Raw genomic sequence first — 18,122 nt, forward strand, 5'->3', positions numbered from 1 at the left:
ACAGTTTTCTGACAGTGAAACACTGATGTCATGCTCTGCCTGAATCCCCCCCAGCCGGGGGGAGAACATGACGGTGGGGTCAGCAGTGGCACGCCAATCAGACACCCACAAGGCCTTTTTCATCCATGAGCCCATGTGTTTCCAATCCATACCCGTGGTTTGGAAAGTGCAATGTGCGGTGTGTCATCGAGCCTGTAGAAAAGACGTTGGTTATCAGTCAGGGACACAGACAAAGCACAACACTCTGAATCCCAAAACATATACCCAGATGTGAGCTTATCAGACGTTGTGTGGAAAAACTTTTCCTCGTATGTGGAATCAGGGCCACCAGGACCTAAAATGAGAGGCACAATATAAATCATCAGGGGGTGAAACCTGGGCGCCAGGCTGAACTCTGTTGGCGCACAGTTCGACCCATTTTTTGTGTAATTTGGGGAGAACAGACCCTCCACTGGTATACGTAGTCTGGAGCCCCAGCCGCATACCTAAGCATTGTGTGTGCATACACAGAATGCGAGTGGAGACCTGTGCCCGTGACTGTGTTTCCTTGAGTTGTCATTAACCCCTCTGGACCCGATTCAAGTTTTACCCCCAATTTACACATCAAATCCCGGCTGCACAAATTAATGGGACAGATGGGTGAGAGTAAAAAAGAATGTTGGAAAGAACATTCCTGTGAAACACATGTCAACGGAACCATAAAGCTCTCTCTGTCCAGTTTACCCCCAGCAGACACAGAAACAACAGTTTTCCACTCAACTGTGGTGTAGGTGTTATATCAGCATGCTTGATAACAGAATATGTAGCCCCACTATCTACTAAAAATGGTAAATTGACACCATTAACAGTAAGATCAATCACTGGGAGTTTCTTAAAGGAGTCAGTAGTTAGCTGAGCGTATGTGTGTGTGTGTGTGTGTGTGTGTCTGCCATCATTGTATGTGTGTGTGTGTGTGTGTGTGTGTGTGTGTGTGTGTGTGTGTATCTGCTATCATTGTATGTGTGTGTGTGTCACCTCCTCCTCCCTGAGGCAGAGCTGCAGACCCGGTAGTGGGCGTGGAATCCGAGTCTGGAGGTCCGCCCCTCAAAGCCGCGAGTCAGTCCCCGCCCCTGTTCCCTCCTCGTGGCTGTCTCCTCTTCCTCTGTGGGCAGTCCCGCTTCCAATGTCCTTGTTGGCCACAGAAGTGACACGCCCCCTCACGTGACGGTGGACCAACCCTTCTTCCGGCAGCAGGCGGGCCACGGCTGTTTCCCGGTTCCTTCCCCCATCCACGCCGTTCTCTGTCGTTACGCGGCATGGCAAGCAGAGTCAAAGCAGAGGAGAGAGATTTAGATTGTTTGTCATCTTTGTCTTTCTGTCTCTGCCTGACAACATCTTGGGCATGTTGTGCGTGTCGCACCAGCTCTTCCAGACGACAGTTGTGCGCCATGCCCACATAGTGGGAGCGTATGACAGTCCCAATGTCCTTCAGAAGCCGTCCATCATGGTCTGGCAAAGCAGTCTCTCCTGTGCTGTCTCCCAGGGGGAAGGGCGGTCCAAGCCGGAGTGTTTGGTGAACGCCTCTTCGGCCCTGCACACGAAATCTTCCACAGAAGATAATTAGATTTAAAAAAAAAAAAAAAAAAAAAAAAAAAAAAGGTACAAGGGGTTCAGCACAGTTGAAGATTTTCTATTAGTGTGTACAGTTTCTTAGCTTGGGCATTATCAATTGTTTTCAAACACTTTTTAAACAAAGGAGTTCATTTTAAGTGCAGACCATGAGGGGGAAGTTTTAACACATCTGCATTTATGTTGTAATATTTTGTTACTATAATTATGTTATTCATCAAAAAGTCATCTTTTTATTTTTGAGGATTACACCCGTCTGAATGTCATTATAAGAGAAGAAGTCCATTTCTATAGAACTAGAGGACAGCAGATCATGAACACATCTCCATATATTTTGGACAATTTCACAAGCATAAATAGATGTTCTGTTGTTTCCACATTTTTATCACACATTTGACAATTTTCTACTTCAAATTTGAATCTTTTTTTAATGAATTCATTTGATGGATATATGTTATTAATAGTTTTGAAATGTATCTCCTTATATTTTGGAGGAAGTGGAAATTTTAAAAAATTTTGTTCTTATCATTGATCTATCATATTTGCTGTTATTTTGGAGGAAGAGAGTGTTCCTAGTTTTTCCCGGGTATATAGAGTCAACAAGGTGTTCTCTAATAAATTTATTATTATATTTGTTATTCAAAAAATCTACACACCCGATTTTAATTTGGGCAATCTGGGGGTTGTTATGGTCGACAAGCTATTCTTCACTAGCTGAATAAGGGCACTTGGGATGTTTTGAATTACCTTTTTATAATCTGCCATGGAGCATTCAACATTATATTTATTAATAAATTCTTTCAGTTCAAAAAATTGACCATAATTGTCCATTAAATGTACAATAGACCATATATCTTTCTCCATCCAGTTTTCCATAAAAATAGACTTCCTCCTACTCAGTATGACTCTGTTATTCCATAAAGGAACATTATGAGGACTGAAATTGTGTTTGAAGACCATTTTCCATTGTAACAACACCCGTTGATGAAAAGTGGATAGTTTAATGGGCAATTTTGTAATTTCAAAATCACATTTTAGTAAAAATTGAATACCACCCATTTTATTGAATATAAATGAGGGGAGTGAAAACCATATGTCCTTTCCATTCTTTAAAAAAGACTGGAGCTATTTAACTTTTAACACTCCATTCATAATTTCAAAATCAATTGCCTTAAGTCCACCATCCTTATAGTCTTTCAACAAATCCTTCTTTTTGATGTAGTGATGTTTATTTTAACAAATAAAATTGAAGTTTTTCTATTAATCTCCTTAATTTGTCTTTGAGAAATGGCTAAAGAATATGCAGGATAAATTAATCTAGAGAGTGATTCAAATTTAGTTAACATTGTTCTACCAAATAATGTTAAATCTCTTTGTAGCCAATTGTTTAATGTTCTTCTGCATTTATCAATATTGTTCCGAATATTCTTTTTAATACTAGTGTCAGAGTCTTTAGAAATCCAAATACCTAGATATTTTACATCTGTCTTTACTAGTATATTACATATTGAGGAGTCAGGGCAATTATGAATACTCATAAGTTCACATTTACTCAGATTCAATCTTAGACCAGATGCTTGGGAAAATGTCTCTATTATTTCTAAACTAATGGTATTTGTTCTTTATTTTTTAGGAATATGGTCGTATCATCAGCTAGCTGACTTATAATCAATTTGTTATTATTAATATATAGTCCTTCAATATTTGAATTTGTAACAGCTATAGTTAATAATTCTGTGACTGTAATGAATAGAAGAGGTGAGATGCTGCATCCTTGTCTAATTCCCCGTTCCACATTAAATCTAGGACATGTGCCTTTCTGAAGAGAAAACACAACTGTTGATACCTGTATATAGCATTGTTATTATATCAATGAATTTATCTCCAAAACCAAAAGCTTTATGGAAGTCTAAAAATAATATAAGAGCATCCTCCTCAATTAAGTGATTATATTCAATAAGATCCAGAACCAGGCGGATGTTGTTATGTATAGATCTACTTTTGAGAAAGCCAGATTGTGTTGGGCAATGAACTTAGATAAACCTGTTTTAATCTTGTTGCCAAAACTGTTGTCAGAATCTTGTAATCGGTGTTTAATAGTGTAATAGGTCTTAAATTGCTTAAAATCTTCTTGTCTTTTCCAGGTTTTCGTATTAGTTTAATTACACCTTGTTTCATTGTTTCCATTAGTTCTTTTTTGTTAATAAATTCATTAATAGCTTGGAGCAGCATTAGTTTTAAATCTTCCCAAAAGTGTTTTAAAAAATTAGTAGTTAAACCATCTGGTCCTGGGGAGCGATCGGATGCCATTCTTTTAATTGCACGTCGGTGCCTCATATGCACTCGCTGTCTGTCCAAAAATGGCCACTCCTTTGACCCCTAAGGCCATTTGAGCCGTAATGTAAATGTACAGAAGGATGGTTTAACCCACAACCATCATGTTAGCTCTCCTCTGCACGCTTTCCAACTGCCTCGCCCCACTAAAACTAAGCTCAGTTGTCAACAGCCCTCTTGAAAGCACACACTTTAGACTGAGTCGACACAAAACATACGCTGTGCTGTGTGTACATTTCAATAAATATGACCGCATATAAAACACTACTCGCCAACAGTCGTGTAGCTAACGTAAGTGGTAGCTTAAGCTAACCTTAGCATTGACACTGACAGATTCATGTTGCTCGTGCTAATAGCATAGAACAGCTTGGCTCTGTGAAAACAGTGCATAAAGTCATTCTGAATAACGTTGCATAAGATTACATTCATCCTTACCTTGTACAGAGTGGTCCAAAGCAGCATTATTCTGAGTCCCAGCGAAAAACTGTCCGAGTGCAGCTGAGCTTTTCCTCCTAAAGCAGGAGTGTTTCAGAAGTCAACCTGACCCACATATGTTAGGAGGAAGAACACAATTAAACTGTTGTATATGTTATGAATTAAACTGTGCTGTATATGCCAAGTACATATTTGAAAAGTGAAGCCCCCTCCCTTTGCCCTTTTTTCAGTGTGTTTCCATTTGTTTCTGTTTCCTTCCTTCCGGAGGTTCAACTGACGGGAAAACCCGTCCGTTAACAGAAGACCAAATCACTCTTTTCTAAAACTAATTCACTGGAACTGAATACTAAGTCCTGTTCCTAATAGAAGTTAATAAACTCACAGTTGGAGTGAAAAAAGCAGAGTTGGGTCAGGCCGTCTTCAGCAGCTTTTCCATGGGTACACACACACACAGTAACGGTCACATAAGCAGGGCCCGCTCCATGAAGAAAACAAACAGAGGATCCCTCTACAAAACATGGACAAATGACTGAATATGGGAATCCCTGTGGCGGTGCATCCAGGAAGGCTAAAACTACAGCTGCACAATTAATCAAAACTTAAACTTACAAGAAATACTGCTTGATATTTACCCTAAAAATTATTGACAACTTGGCATTTATGTCAATATGTCAAATAACAAAATGTCAAGTTCTACAAGCTGTAGATGTGTCCTGATATTTTAATATGTCTATTTAAAAAAAGGAAAAAGATAGAAAAGAATTATTTAATATAATTATAATTTAATATAATGTAATTATAAATTAATATAATGTAATTATAAATTTAATATAATGTAATTATAATGTAATATAATTATGAATTTTATATTATAAATTTAATATAATTACAAATTTAATATAATTATAAATTTAATAATATAATTATAAATTTAATATATTTATAAATTTAATATAATCACAAATTTAATATAATTATAAATTTAATATAATATAATTTATTAGGTTTAAACATACACCCTCCCATACCTCCCATGCATTCATCCATTCACCCCTATTAAGTCTGTACAGCACAAAAAAAAAAAAAAAAGCATTCTCTATTTGTATTCTAGAATGTGGATGACGTAATTTTGACGCACACCCAAAAGGACAGCACGCCAGCGCAGCGACCCTCACCCATGCTCACCCACCCACGCACGCAGGCACTCACGCACGCACAACCCCTACTTGGAGTCGACACGCCTCCAGGGGCGGATGAGTTCTGTCTTCCTACCAGCCAACCTCAACAGAACCCATTGGCCCCGCCCCCTTCGACGTATGCCCCTGGGGACGTACTGGCACGCACCCACCACCTCGCCTCTCACCGGCCACGCCTTGCCACCCGGCCAGCACAGCACTGGACCAGGGATGATTACGTTCTTCCAGACGCAGGCGGAGCTTATCACCCAACCACCCCCTCGATAAGTCCGTTGGCCCCACGCCCTTCCGCTCGCACCCTGAGCACCATGCCGACCAGGTGACGCAGCGCAGCTTTGCCCATTCCACAGCTAATGCCAGTACGTCTGACCATAGGGGTTCCCACCTGGACTCGTACCCACAACATTCGCTTCGCGAGACATGAGCTTAGACCACTGAACCAACGTGCTGCCCCACCCATAGTCAGCTCGACACTGTATTTAACCCTTATACAAATTACGTCACGCCTCACCCCTCCCACCCCCAAAATGCGTTCTAAAAGAACGTTCTAAAAAAAAAAAAAAAAAAAAAAAAAAAAAACTATTGACAGCCTGCCTTGAAATGAGTAAACGCCTCAAATCAAGTCAAACAAAGATAGTAATAATTAAAATAAGTGAATAATAATAAATAAATAATAAATAAATAAAAATAAATAAAGATTGAAGTAGCCAATCGCGGAAGACCCTTTCTAGCCAATCAGAAGCAAGGGGACGTGCAAATTCATGTCTTTGCAAACGGGAGGAATTACCGGATTTAGACCAAAGAAACTTTCTCGTTGTCATCAACACTTACTTTTATGTTGGTCCTCCATAATTTTTTCCCCTCACAAATGTTATACAGGGTGTCCCATAAGTCTCCATACTTGGGGAAAAAAAACGTTTCTTGACATAAACCATTTTGATTTCTACAATATGCTCTATATGACTGCCATTTTGTCAGGAACACATTTCAATGCGTGTCCTCCACTGCTGAAGAACTAGAAAGAAGAACTAGAAAGAAATACATGTTAGAACCATGGAATGGATTATGTCTCCTATGTATGGAGACTTATGGGACACCCTGTATATGGAATAACCGGAATATATGTTTCAAACGTAAGTCGTTGTTTTTAAAGAACTGGGTTGATTACTGAACACTGCTTGTCTGTCACTTGTTTAACAGGGAAGGTCACTTATTTACTGACAGTGAATTTTGGGTGGAATATAAAACTCCGGTACTCCCTAGAGAATATGCAGTTGTGTTTCATACTATCCCTTCAGGTTTCAAACCTTTGCTATCTTCTACTATTAGTCCTTCAACAACCATTAGCCCTCAAATTGCACAATCAGAATTATACACAGGAAATTTACATCCATTCTTGAGTTAAAAAACTAATAATAAATGCATTAGAGAAGTGATTCAAAGGGATACGATTTGTAAACCAGCTTCCATCTTTTTTTGGAGTCATTTATATTCTGATGTGAAATGGGAAAAGGTATGGTTATTACCAAGGAAGTGTTTCATTTCCAATAAAGTGACAGAGGTGTTTTTAAAACTGTTCCATAGGTGTTATCCAACTAATTCAGCTCTGATTAAGTAGACGATCAGTGTTGACCCTTTTTACTCATTTTGTCATAATTCAGATCAAACATTAACTCATTTGTTTTGGGAATGTGCCTTTTCTTCAACTTTTTGGTGCGATATCAATCTTTTTTTTTTTTTTTAATAGAAAGCTGGATATTTCTTTTAACTTCAAAATTGAAGATATTTTATTTGGTTTCTTTATGACCGATTTGCCTGTTCAGAAATCGTTTATTCTTAATCTCATTTCCTTATTAGCTAAATTTCATATACATACAAGCAAGTCTGCCAATCAGAAACCCAGCTCTGTGGTTTTTAAATCTTATCTGAAATCCTATCTAGACACACTTAACTTTTGCACTAACCCTAAAGCTGTGAAGACTAAAGCCTTATGTGAAGAGTTTAAGTTGTAATTTATTTTTATTTTCTTTTTGTTTATTCCTTTACTTTTATTGTATTTAATTTACTTACCTATTTATGTAATTGTATTTAATTTCTTCCTGCCTCACCTTGAGCATTGTTTTTTTTTCTCCATGCCATGTTCTGGCCTATGTGTATATGGTATTTTGTAAGTAAAGTATGAAAAAAAGGAGAAAAATGAAAAAAATTAAGAAATAAAAATTTAAAAAATATATATACAAAAGTGTCTTTCATTTTGAGGTCAACAATCAACTACTAACCCTACACCAAACCTAATGCCACTGGAATAAACCTACCTTTTACATGACTGTAACTGAATATTTCATATTAGTTTGGGCTTTGATCCAAGTTTATGACCAGTGCGGCGCTTCTTTGTGGCTACAATAACGGTTTAAGAGGGCCTTAAGCTCTCATTGCTGGCTCAAAGGAGTCACAACATCAACTCAACATTTTCAGTATAAAAAAAATAATGGAAAAACAAATTTACAACAGCCTTGAACTAAATAATTCAGGCTTTTATGTACATTACAATAAACAGCATTAGATTTAAATCCAAATTAGAAATATTATTGCATCTTTTTAAAACAAACATCTGATTGGGTTTGAATTCATGTTTTGACACTTAAATCTAATGGTATGATTGTTCATTTCCATATTTTGAAGTTTAACATGAGACTGAACTCCAACATAATAATTAGTTTACTATTTCAAAAAAAACTTCCAAAGGCAATAATTAAATCAGTGGTATCTGGTGGCAAATATTTGATCCACAAGCACCAGGCTCATTGATTCCAAATTAAGTATACAATAAATATACAATAGATGTAAACAATGTGAAAAACAAAAAAGTAGGGCATACCTCTGCAGAAAGTCATTTAATTCAATCAAAATCTTGCAATGAGGAAAAAAAAAAAAAAGTAGTATCCCATTTGTACATGTCTGCTCCAGAAACTACTGGGTTCATCCATGGCCGACGCTCTACGCTTCATCCAGGTTTCATGAATATATGTGCAGTGGATATTCAGAGAAATAAATTAACAAGCAAATGGAGGAGAGAAAATAACATCTTCAGAGGACTTAACAAAAATATGGCAGACAATAACAGATTTAACATGAACAAAACATTATGATGGGCGACTCGGTGGTGCAGTGGTTAGCACTGGTGCCTCACAGACAGAAGGTCCTGGGTTCCATTCCAACACCGTCGATGGGGGGGTGGGACCTTTCTGTGTGGAGTTTACCTGTTCTCCCCGTGTCTGCGTGGGTTCTCTCCAGGTACTCGGGCTTCCTCCCACCATCCAAAGACATGCGCCGATAGGTGAACTGGTTAATCTAAATTGCCCACAGGTGTGAATGTGACAGTGATTGATTGTCTCTATATGTTCAGCCCTGAGATGAACTGGACACTTGTCCAGGGTGAACCCCGCCTTCGCCCCTGTGTAGCTGGGATAGACTCCAGCGACCCTAGTGAGGATAAAGCAGGTTCAGGAAATGAATGAATGAAAACATTATGATGGGCAATGAAGGCCACAATTTCATCTCATTTATATTCAGGAATGAATGTCATTTTAGCAAAATTGTGTATAAGTTATTCTTAAAGCAGCGAGCTAATAATTAAAAACCATTTCACGATACAGTCTGAAACAGGGTAACTGCTGATCCAACTAAATAATCTGCTACAGTGCTGTGTAAAAAGTTGGGCATTAAATCGTATCACCAACAGATATGACACAATTAAAGAAAAGCAGTTTCTGTGAATTACAGGCTTGTTATTTTAACCCGAATAAAAGCCAGGGATTGTACTTTTGTCCTCCGTGAAGCTGTGGCAGCAGCTCAGTCAATGTGAAACCGCAGAGAAGTTGTTCATCTGTTTGACGTTTCCTTCAGTTCATCAGCATGAGCTTCTCCTCGCAGACAGATGGGAAAGCACCACATTCCTCTTTATCCACCTTCGAGCGACTTTTAAAAACTCACTGTTATAAACAAACATTTCATCAAATCAGAACAGTGTTATGCCCTAGTCTAGGGGTAAAATAAGGCATAACATAAAATGACTCCCCACTCGATTCCCACTCCCAAGGAAGACCGTGACAGATAATGTTAAAGCTGCAGTATGTAGGATTGTGGCCAAAACTGGTACTGCAATCACATTCAAAATACTGGAGAGCGTGGTATCCTCTCCTCCTCTCCCCAGGCTAGGGGTTGCCAGATCCTGCATGAGCATCTACTACTAGCGTTTCCACTAATCCTTGCCACCACACCATAAATTTCATACAAAAAAATCATCACCAGACTTATTCTACATAAGTCTAATATATAACAGGCCAGGACAAACGTCCTGCACACTCAAATGAAAGTTTGCGCAGATTCAGGAGATAGGGAAAAGGGAAATGAGCATTAGGTTTTACTACATTTACTACACATACTACATTTTACTGTACGGTATCTTGGTTGCTTCCCAGACAAACTGGATTCAGACAATGTTTATCTCCTAAAGATTTTGTTGACATCAGCTAAAAGAGTCACAACAAAATGTTGGCTACAGAAAGAGCCACCCGCAACAGGCTTTTTTATTTCTATCACAGAAAACATTTGACTGATGGAACAGCTGACTTTTACCCTGCGGCTCCAGGAGGAGCCCTGAAAAAGGCGCTGGAGAAAATGGACAGACTTTACAAACAGTGACAGTACTAGTTAATAAAAGCATTTGATGTTGTATGCATGTTTGATGTTATAATCGCCATACCTAGATCTCAATTTCATGTTCTTGTTTTTTAAAACTAAAATTTTTATAAAAGTGTAAAAAAAAAAACACAAAAACAAAAAAAAAAAATTTTTGGGTTTGTGCTCACCGTTAACTTAAAGCCTGGATGGACCTTGGCAGCGGTCACTTGTTTCTGATGGCTCAGATACAGAAGCAGTTTGTACTGAAGAAGAGATGCATTATTCATATAAATCAAAAGTTAATGTCAAACAAGTGACTGTGTGGCAAAGCTCCCACCTCACCTCTTCTGTTGTGTGGCTTCCCAGTCCGGCTGCTCCCAGCTTCCCTTGGTTCACATACTGTCGGTTAATGCTGCACCAGACACAACAATCTTTGAACTGGACTTCATTATGAGATGATTTGGTGGATTGTGACTTGATTGAAGTTAGAAAAAAGTGACATCAAAGCTCCTGACTGAAATGTAAAGTGGAGTACTCACTACCTGAAGGCTTGAACTTCTGTGGCAAACAACAGAGGGTCTGCACGTGACGTCAGCGCTAGCGGAAGTCACCGCAGTTCCACCCACTGAGTGGCAGAGAGAGGGAGATGAGTGACAGCGTTGGCTTCAATCCTGTCTAAACTGAAGAACAATGTTTAATTAAAAATGGGGAAAGAGCTGTTGTGTGATTGATTGTATGAACAGGTTCTTAAAAGCAGTGGGAGCTATCGTTTTCCAGACATCCAAAGACAAAGAAAAGAGAAGGAGATGGATCCACAAATCCAGGAAACCAAACCTAGATCTGTGGATCCTGTTTATTTTTGGGTAAAATTACACCTTAAATGACCTATTGTTTTGGCTAACGTTCCTTCTTAGTGCAGCTCTTGGTTTCATGATCAGATCTTTCCTGGTTTTTGTCTTCATTTTGTGATTGTGAACCTTGTGCTCCTACATGATTAGTAAACTAACTGAAACTGAGGCCAACCTAGTTTTACAAAGACGGGGGAACTGGAGAATAAAGCTATGACGGAGTATTAGGACCACAGAAGAAAAGAAAAACACTTGTGACTACGAGTATAAAGTCATAAAACATCGATATAAAACCTGTAATTTTATGAGAATAAAGTCGAATACAAAAAGAATCACAATGTTATGAGAATAAAGTTGTAGTTACAAAAAGAACTCAGAAAAATGTCATTTGTTTATGAGATTAAAGTCGTCATATTCCAACAATAAAACCATAATATTACAAGAATAATGTCGCAATTTAAAAACAGGTGGTGTAAATCTGCTAATTTCCCAGAATCCAGTGGTGCCCTACTGGTCCACAGCAGTAGTATCTGTGTTGGATAAAGGACTGGATCTGAACTAGACTCAGTAAATCTGCTCAGTCCCAGTAGATCATGCATATATTCACTGGGGTCAGTCCACACTCGACTGGAAATGACCTTTGGATCAGCTGGTTCTGGGCCCTAGTTTTGGACCCTTTGGATTAGCTGGTTCTGGGCCCTAGTTTTGGACCCTTTGGATCAGCTGCTTCTGGGCCCTAGTTTTGGACCCTTTGGATTAGCTGGTTCTGGGCCCTAGTTTTTAAGCCTTTGGATCAGCTGGTTCTGGGCCCTAGTTTTGGAGCCTTTGGATCAGCTGGTTCTGGGCCCTAGTTTTGGAGCCTTTGGATCAGCTGCTTCTGGGCCCTAGTTTTGGACCCTGGTTGTCAGTCCTGATGAAACTATGTATATTTGTTTCAGGTCCAAATAGCGCTGATCCCCTCCACCCTGGATCAGGTCTGGATCCTCCATTTGTGTCCACATGTCAGTGTTCATGGACCACTTGTTCTTTGGTAGCTCGTACAGATCCATGTCCAGTCTAGTTGTCCTTCATTTAATTTCAGATTTCCCGTGTTCCTTTTCTCTGGCTGTGTTTACTGCTATACTCCGTCATGTTGAGCAGGTTGGTTTAAGACACTCAGTCTGACTGAGAGGGGCGTGGCCTGGGGGGAAGTGATGTATGTGCAGACCCTCTATACTGTAGGAGCTCCAGGTGGTGGCGCTGGTGTCGTTGCTACAAAGAACCATAATGCTGTTCATTTATTACCTCCGCCAAGGAGGTTATGTTTTTGCCAGGGTTTGTTTGTTTGTTTGTTTGTCTGTCTGTTAGTGTGCAACATAACACAAAAAGTTATGGACAGATTTGGATGAAATTTTCAGGGTTTGTTGGAAATGGGATAAGGAAGAAATGATTAAATTTTGGTGGTGATCGGGGGTGGGGGGGGCACTGATCAGCCTTGGCGGAGGTCTGCGCTCTCCGAGTGCTTCTAGTTGTTACTTCTTTGATGTTCGTTTTCTCTTTCTAGTAACAAAAAAGAAAGTTATTACCTGACAGAAATGGAAAATGGACCAAAAATACCTGTCTTTTTCATTTTCTGAGACCGGATATTGTCATTTCCAAGGAAAGAGCGCTAATATCTAGGTCACAAAGATTCTTAAAAACGATGGGTTTGTACAAAATCTGGACATCGTAGACATGCCCCCTCCACGAACGTCTACAAACTCCAGATTTCATATGACCTGGAAAATTTGTACATTGTGTAGCTGTGTTTACTCTCATTTTTGTGCAGTGGAATGACTTTTGCTATTTTCATTTTATTTGGGAAATGACCTGAATGGAATGATAAGTTACAGATATGGGTTAGAGGTTTTGCAAAGTTATTTATGACTCTTAACAATCAAGTCAATATCATGACAGTCAGTGGATAGCTTACTTTTGCACTTTAGAACAGTGTTCATCACCTCCTGCTCATTTGTTGCACACAGAAAAATTGAATATGGATTCCTTTTAATGGTTTCATTACACTGGTCATCACCTTGGTTGGGAATATCTGCAGCCAACTCCAGGCACACATTTACCAAAAAACTATTAAAACGGTTGACTATGTTATTCGTGCTGTGATTTACACTATTTTTATCAATAAAGTAGTCAGAATGTGCTGCTTTAGTAGGTCCTCGTTTAATTAAGTTGTTCAATAAATCCCAAGTTCCTTTTATATTATTCTTACTTTCATATAATAATTTATTATAATATTGCTTTTTGGTAGTTCTGATTATGTTTGTTAATTTATTTCAGTAAGTCTTATATCTTTGCTCTGCTTCTTTAGTTTTTAACTTAATGAATGATTTATAGAGATTATTTTTCTTTTTACAAGCATTTATTATTTCTTTAATAAGCCATGGGTGTTTTTATTTTCTTTTTCTTTATGCAGAGTTCTTTGGCAGGGCAGTGTGTGTTATACAGAGAAATAAATACATCGAAGAAATTACCATATGCACTCTCCACGTCTGATTCCCTGTAGACTGTACTCCAATCCTGGAGCATTAGACTGTTGTTAAAGGCATTGATCGTTTCTTCAGTTCTTATTGGTTTACAGATAATTTTCATGTCTTCTTTCCTTTTCTTTATGTCACAGTCAAACAGAGTGAAAACAGGGAAGTGATCAGTGATGTCACATATAAGCAGGCCACGGGTGGTTTGATTTCCCATGATGTTAGTGTATATATTGTCCAGAATTGTGGCACTGTGTGATGTTATTCTGTTTGGTTTAGTTATTGATGGATAAAGGGACATACTGTCCATTATGTCCAAGAAGTCAGCTATACTTTTTAGTTTAGTTTAGTTTCTTTTACAGGAGAAAATTGTTTCTCCATCCATTCACTGAAAAGTTCAATACTTGAACTAGGTAATCGATATACACAGCTTAGAATTACATTTTTCTTCTTTTCATTGTGAATCTCTACAGTCACACATTCCATCGTTTCACCTATTTTTAATGTCATCTCTGTTAAGACCATACATTTTACTGATTTATGAATATACAGTGCAACCTGTCGTGGAAATTTACCGTTAAACTGATGACCCACAATTTGGTCAATTTGGAGATAGCTGGAACCAAATAAGAGAGGTGACATGTACCTGCCCATTGTGCTGGGAGATACAGATAAGAGTGTTGCCCACACGTCCACACCATATCTGTGGGACAGCCATACCCATAATCAGAAGGAGTTAGAGCTAGTACGGCATTATATGTGGTAGTAACATTAGTCTTAGCATCATAATGTGTCAGTGGGGATTTACCTAATAATGCAGTGAGATTATAAACGACTATAAATGGAGAAGGAAAAAGTGTCCCTGTCGTTGGAAAAGTGTATTTATCAGTCCTGTTTTCACAATTTCCTAACCCACATGCTACCTTGAGAGTAATGTTACACACAGATGTGTGTCCCAAATTATAACGTGTGTGCTGTGACTGGGGAATGGAAGCACAACTGTGGAATGAAAAAAAGGATTAGACAGATCTCTGAGCCGAAAAACAACATTTTTCTGTACCATAGTAGTATTAGTGTCTCTAGAGAAATTTTCTGGGGTTTCTGAAGATCATGTTGGGTTTCCACCCCAGCCAGGGGTACTCTGTGACAGACGGCCAATCACCCACTGTCCAATTTATCATTGTCAACAGCGTGTGATTGATCGAGAGAGGATAAGGAGCGAACAGAGTATTTTCATGTGAGCTGTGTGGCTTCAAACTGCACACATAGCACACAGATTAGTGACACGTCGTGTCAGATCACGTGTCACTCGCCACCATGTGTTATCGCTATACTCGTGGTGATCAATGAGGTGGAGGTCACGGCCGTGACGTCTCCGAGGCTCTTCTGACGATGGCTGTCCTCTGACAGACCAGGGCGCGACAGGAATGTGATGCGGTGGTGAAGGATCAGATACCTGACAGAATGTGGCCATGTACCACATGTACAGGCACAGGAGAGTGATGCAGATGACAGCTGACCCTTTGATCACCTCCATCGTCGTCAAATCAGTGTATGTGTGGGGCAGGGGGTCTTCAGTCACTCGCCAGTGACCAGGCAAAGGATAAGTGTATATGAGACGTCACTGGGGTCGTTACCACCGCTAGGTTTCAACCAGTGAGTCTTGTGTGTGTGTGTGTGTGTGTGCGTGATGCAGCTGTGTCCAACTCCGTCAGTCATCCAGTCTACGCTGTCGATCGATGCTCCGGCCCGTCCTCGGTTGCAGCAGTCGGCGGTTCTCCCAGAAACCGCTAACAGTGGGTCGCGTGGATCCACGTGGCACGTTCAGCAACCTTGACCGCTGTGTGAGTCGTCAGGAGCACCTGGAAAGGTCCTCGTCACCTGCGCTGTTTCCAGTGCTTTCGTCTGAAGTCCCGAACCAGGATCCAATCCCCAGGCTGCAGCGGATGGAGCGGCCCGTCTGCAGGAATCGGTAATGCTGATTTCACCAGTACCTGTACTTGAGATAGTTCAGAGGAGAGTTTCCTACAATAAGACAACATGTCATGCTCTAACAATGATGTCATCCCGGTGCTTGGTTGGGGGGCCTGGAGACCTGTATATAGGGGTCTCCCAAACATAATCTCAAACGGACTTAACCCACTTCGAGTCCTACATCTCATTCTCATTTGCATGAGAACCAGAGGTAGGGCCTTGACCCAGTTAAGGCCTGTTTCCTCACAGCATTTAGCCAGTTTTGATTTTAGGGTGCTATCTTCCCTTTCAACAGCCCCCCCCCCCCCGGATTGTGGATGGTATGCACATTGCGTTTTGAGATCAAAACCTAGCATTTTCCCTAACTCAGTTAGTGCTGTGTTCACAAAGTGAGTACCACTGTCTGATGAGATCCTTTTTAGGATCCCCCAATGAGGCAAAATTTCAGTTAACAAAGCCTTAGCCACTGTAGAGCTGTCTGCATGTTTTGCAGGAAAACATTCAACCCATTTGGACCACATGTCTACCATCACCAGACAATACTTTTTACCCTCAGCTGGAAACAGCTCCACAAAGTCCATCATATGGTGATCAAACGGGAGATGTGGTTGTTCGTGACCTGCTGAGCGACAAGGGAAAGACTTTGTGGTGTTATGAGCAGCACAGATAACACATTTCTTGCAAAATTTCTCTGCAACCACTGTAAACCCCTTTGTGAACCAATGCCGTGCTATAGCATCTAACATTCCTCCCTTAGACACATGATCTACACCATGTGTCAACTTAGCAAACCAGGGGAAGAAATGTTTGGGCAGACAAGGTCGCCCATCAGCAGCACGCCACACAGAAGAAGAATCCAGCGCACAACCACACGAGGCCCAAACACGCCTTTCATCAGGAGTTTCGAAGGACTGTGTGTCAGACAGCGACGCGGGAGGGGCCCCCTCTGACTGCTGAGACAAGAAGGAGGAGGCGGCCTCCAAGGACGCAGCAGCCCTGGCAGCTGCGTCTGCTCGGGAGTTCCCCTGTGTGACGTCAGCGTCATCCTTCTGGTGCGCCTGACACTTCACAACTGCAATAGCAGAAGGGAGAAGAACAGCATCCAACAGATGTGCCACAAGAGATGCATTCAGAATCGGCTTACCGTCAGACTTCAAGAATTTACGGTGCTTCCACAGGGCCCCAAAGTCATGCACCACACTAAAGGCATACCTGGAATCAGTAAAGATAGTGACAGACTGGCCCTCAGCCAACTTACAGGCCTCCGTCAAAGCGACGAGCTCAGCCGCCTGTGCTGAATAATGTGAGGGCAAGGGGCCTGAGGAGACCGTGTCGACGGACGTGCACACCGCAAAACCAACCCTGTTCGTGCCAGACACGTCCTTAAAAGAAGAACCATCTGTGAAGAAAACAAAGTCAGGGTTTGACAAGGGCACATCAGAGATGTCAGGGCGAGGGGAACATGTCTGCTCCAACGCGGCCTCACGACAATGAGGTTCTCCATCCTCAGCGGTCGGAAGTAGTGTGGCGGGGTTAAGCGTCGTACAGCGCTTCACAGTGACATTTGGCATGTCCAGCTGAACGGTGGTATATCTGTGCCACCGGGCCGAAGACAGGTGTGAGGTCTTCTGCTCTAAAAGAATGACAGAGACAGAATGTGGAACCAACACAGTCAAAGGGTTATACCCAACAATGTCACATGATGCAGCCACAGCCTTTTCACATGCAGCGACAGCACGGAGGCAAAAGGAAGACCCGCAGCCACAGAGTCAAGTTTAGTGGAGAAATACGCCACCGGGCATAATCTGTCACTGTGAGCCTGTAACAAAACAGAAGACATAAACCCACGTTTTTCATCCACAGTCTGTGTGAATGGTTTGGCCGGGTCAGGGAGGGCCAAAGCAGGGGCAGAACACAAGGCCATTTTGAGAGACGTGAACGTCTGTTCAGCCTCAGGCGTCCAAACAACTTTATCATGTGCATTCAGGCCCTTACCATGAATACATGATGACAGAGGATGCTCAAGCTCAGAGTAATCAGGAATGAACGCCCTGCAATAACCAGTCATACCTAAAAATGACATCATCTGCTTTTTTGTGACCGGCCTAGCAATGTCCTGAATGGCTTGAATCCGTTTAGGATTAATGAGCCTCTGAGTCTGAGAGATCAGGTGCCCCAGAAACACAACCTGTTGTTTACAAAACTGGAGCTTTTTGGCACTGACCTTATTACCCTCCTCCCCCAGGTGAAGCAGCAACGACCTTGTGGCCTCGACACAAGCCTGTGAAGAAGGACAACAAAGGAGAAGGTCATCAACATACTGCAAAAGAGCAACACCTGGTGGGAGGTCAAGGTGGGACAGCAACTCAGCCAAAATGGAATTGTAAATGGTTGGGGCCTCACAATACCCCTGAGGCATGCGTGTCCATGTGTACATTTTGTTTTTGAACTGAAACGCGAACCAATATTGGCTATCTGCATGCACGGGAATAGATGTGAACACGTTCGAAAGGTCAATAACAGAAAAGTGAGAT

At 40.9% G+C, this 18,122-nt stretch overlaps 1 protein-coding gene across 1 annotated transcript; it reads right to left on the minus strand.

The window, feature by feature from the left end:
• Nucleotides 1-1,096: 1,096 nt before the first annotated feature.
• LOC115415941 (uncharacterized) lies at nucleotides 1,097-17,839 on the minus strand. Its single transcript, XM_030129624.1, has 6 exons — nucleotides 17,813-17,839; nucleotides 16,427-17,221; nucleotides 16,132-16,210; nucleotides 14,977-15,070; nucleotides 14,261-14,317; nucleotides 1,097-1,570 (listed from the first exon to the last, which is right to left on the minus strand). Exons 2-6 carry the CDS (start codon nucleotides 17,157-17,159, stop codon nucleotides 1,097-1,099), a joined length of 1,437 nt encoding a protein of 478 aa, XP_029985484.1. The 5' UTR covers nucleotides 17,160-17,221; nucleotides 17,813-17,839.
• Nucleotides 17,840-18,122: the final 283 nt, after the last annotated feature.

This window comes from Sphaeramia orbicularis, unplaced genomic scaffold (assembly GCF_902148855.1).
Source record: "Sphaeramia orbicularis unplaced genomic scaffold, fSphaOr1.1, whole genome shotgun sequence".
Taxonomy (NCBI): domain Eukaryota; kingdom Metazoa; phylum Chordata; class Actinopteri; order Kurtiformes; family Apogonidae; genus Sphaeramia; species Sphaeramia orbicularis.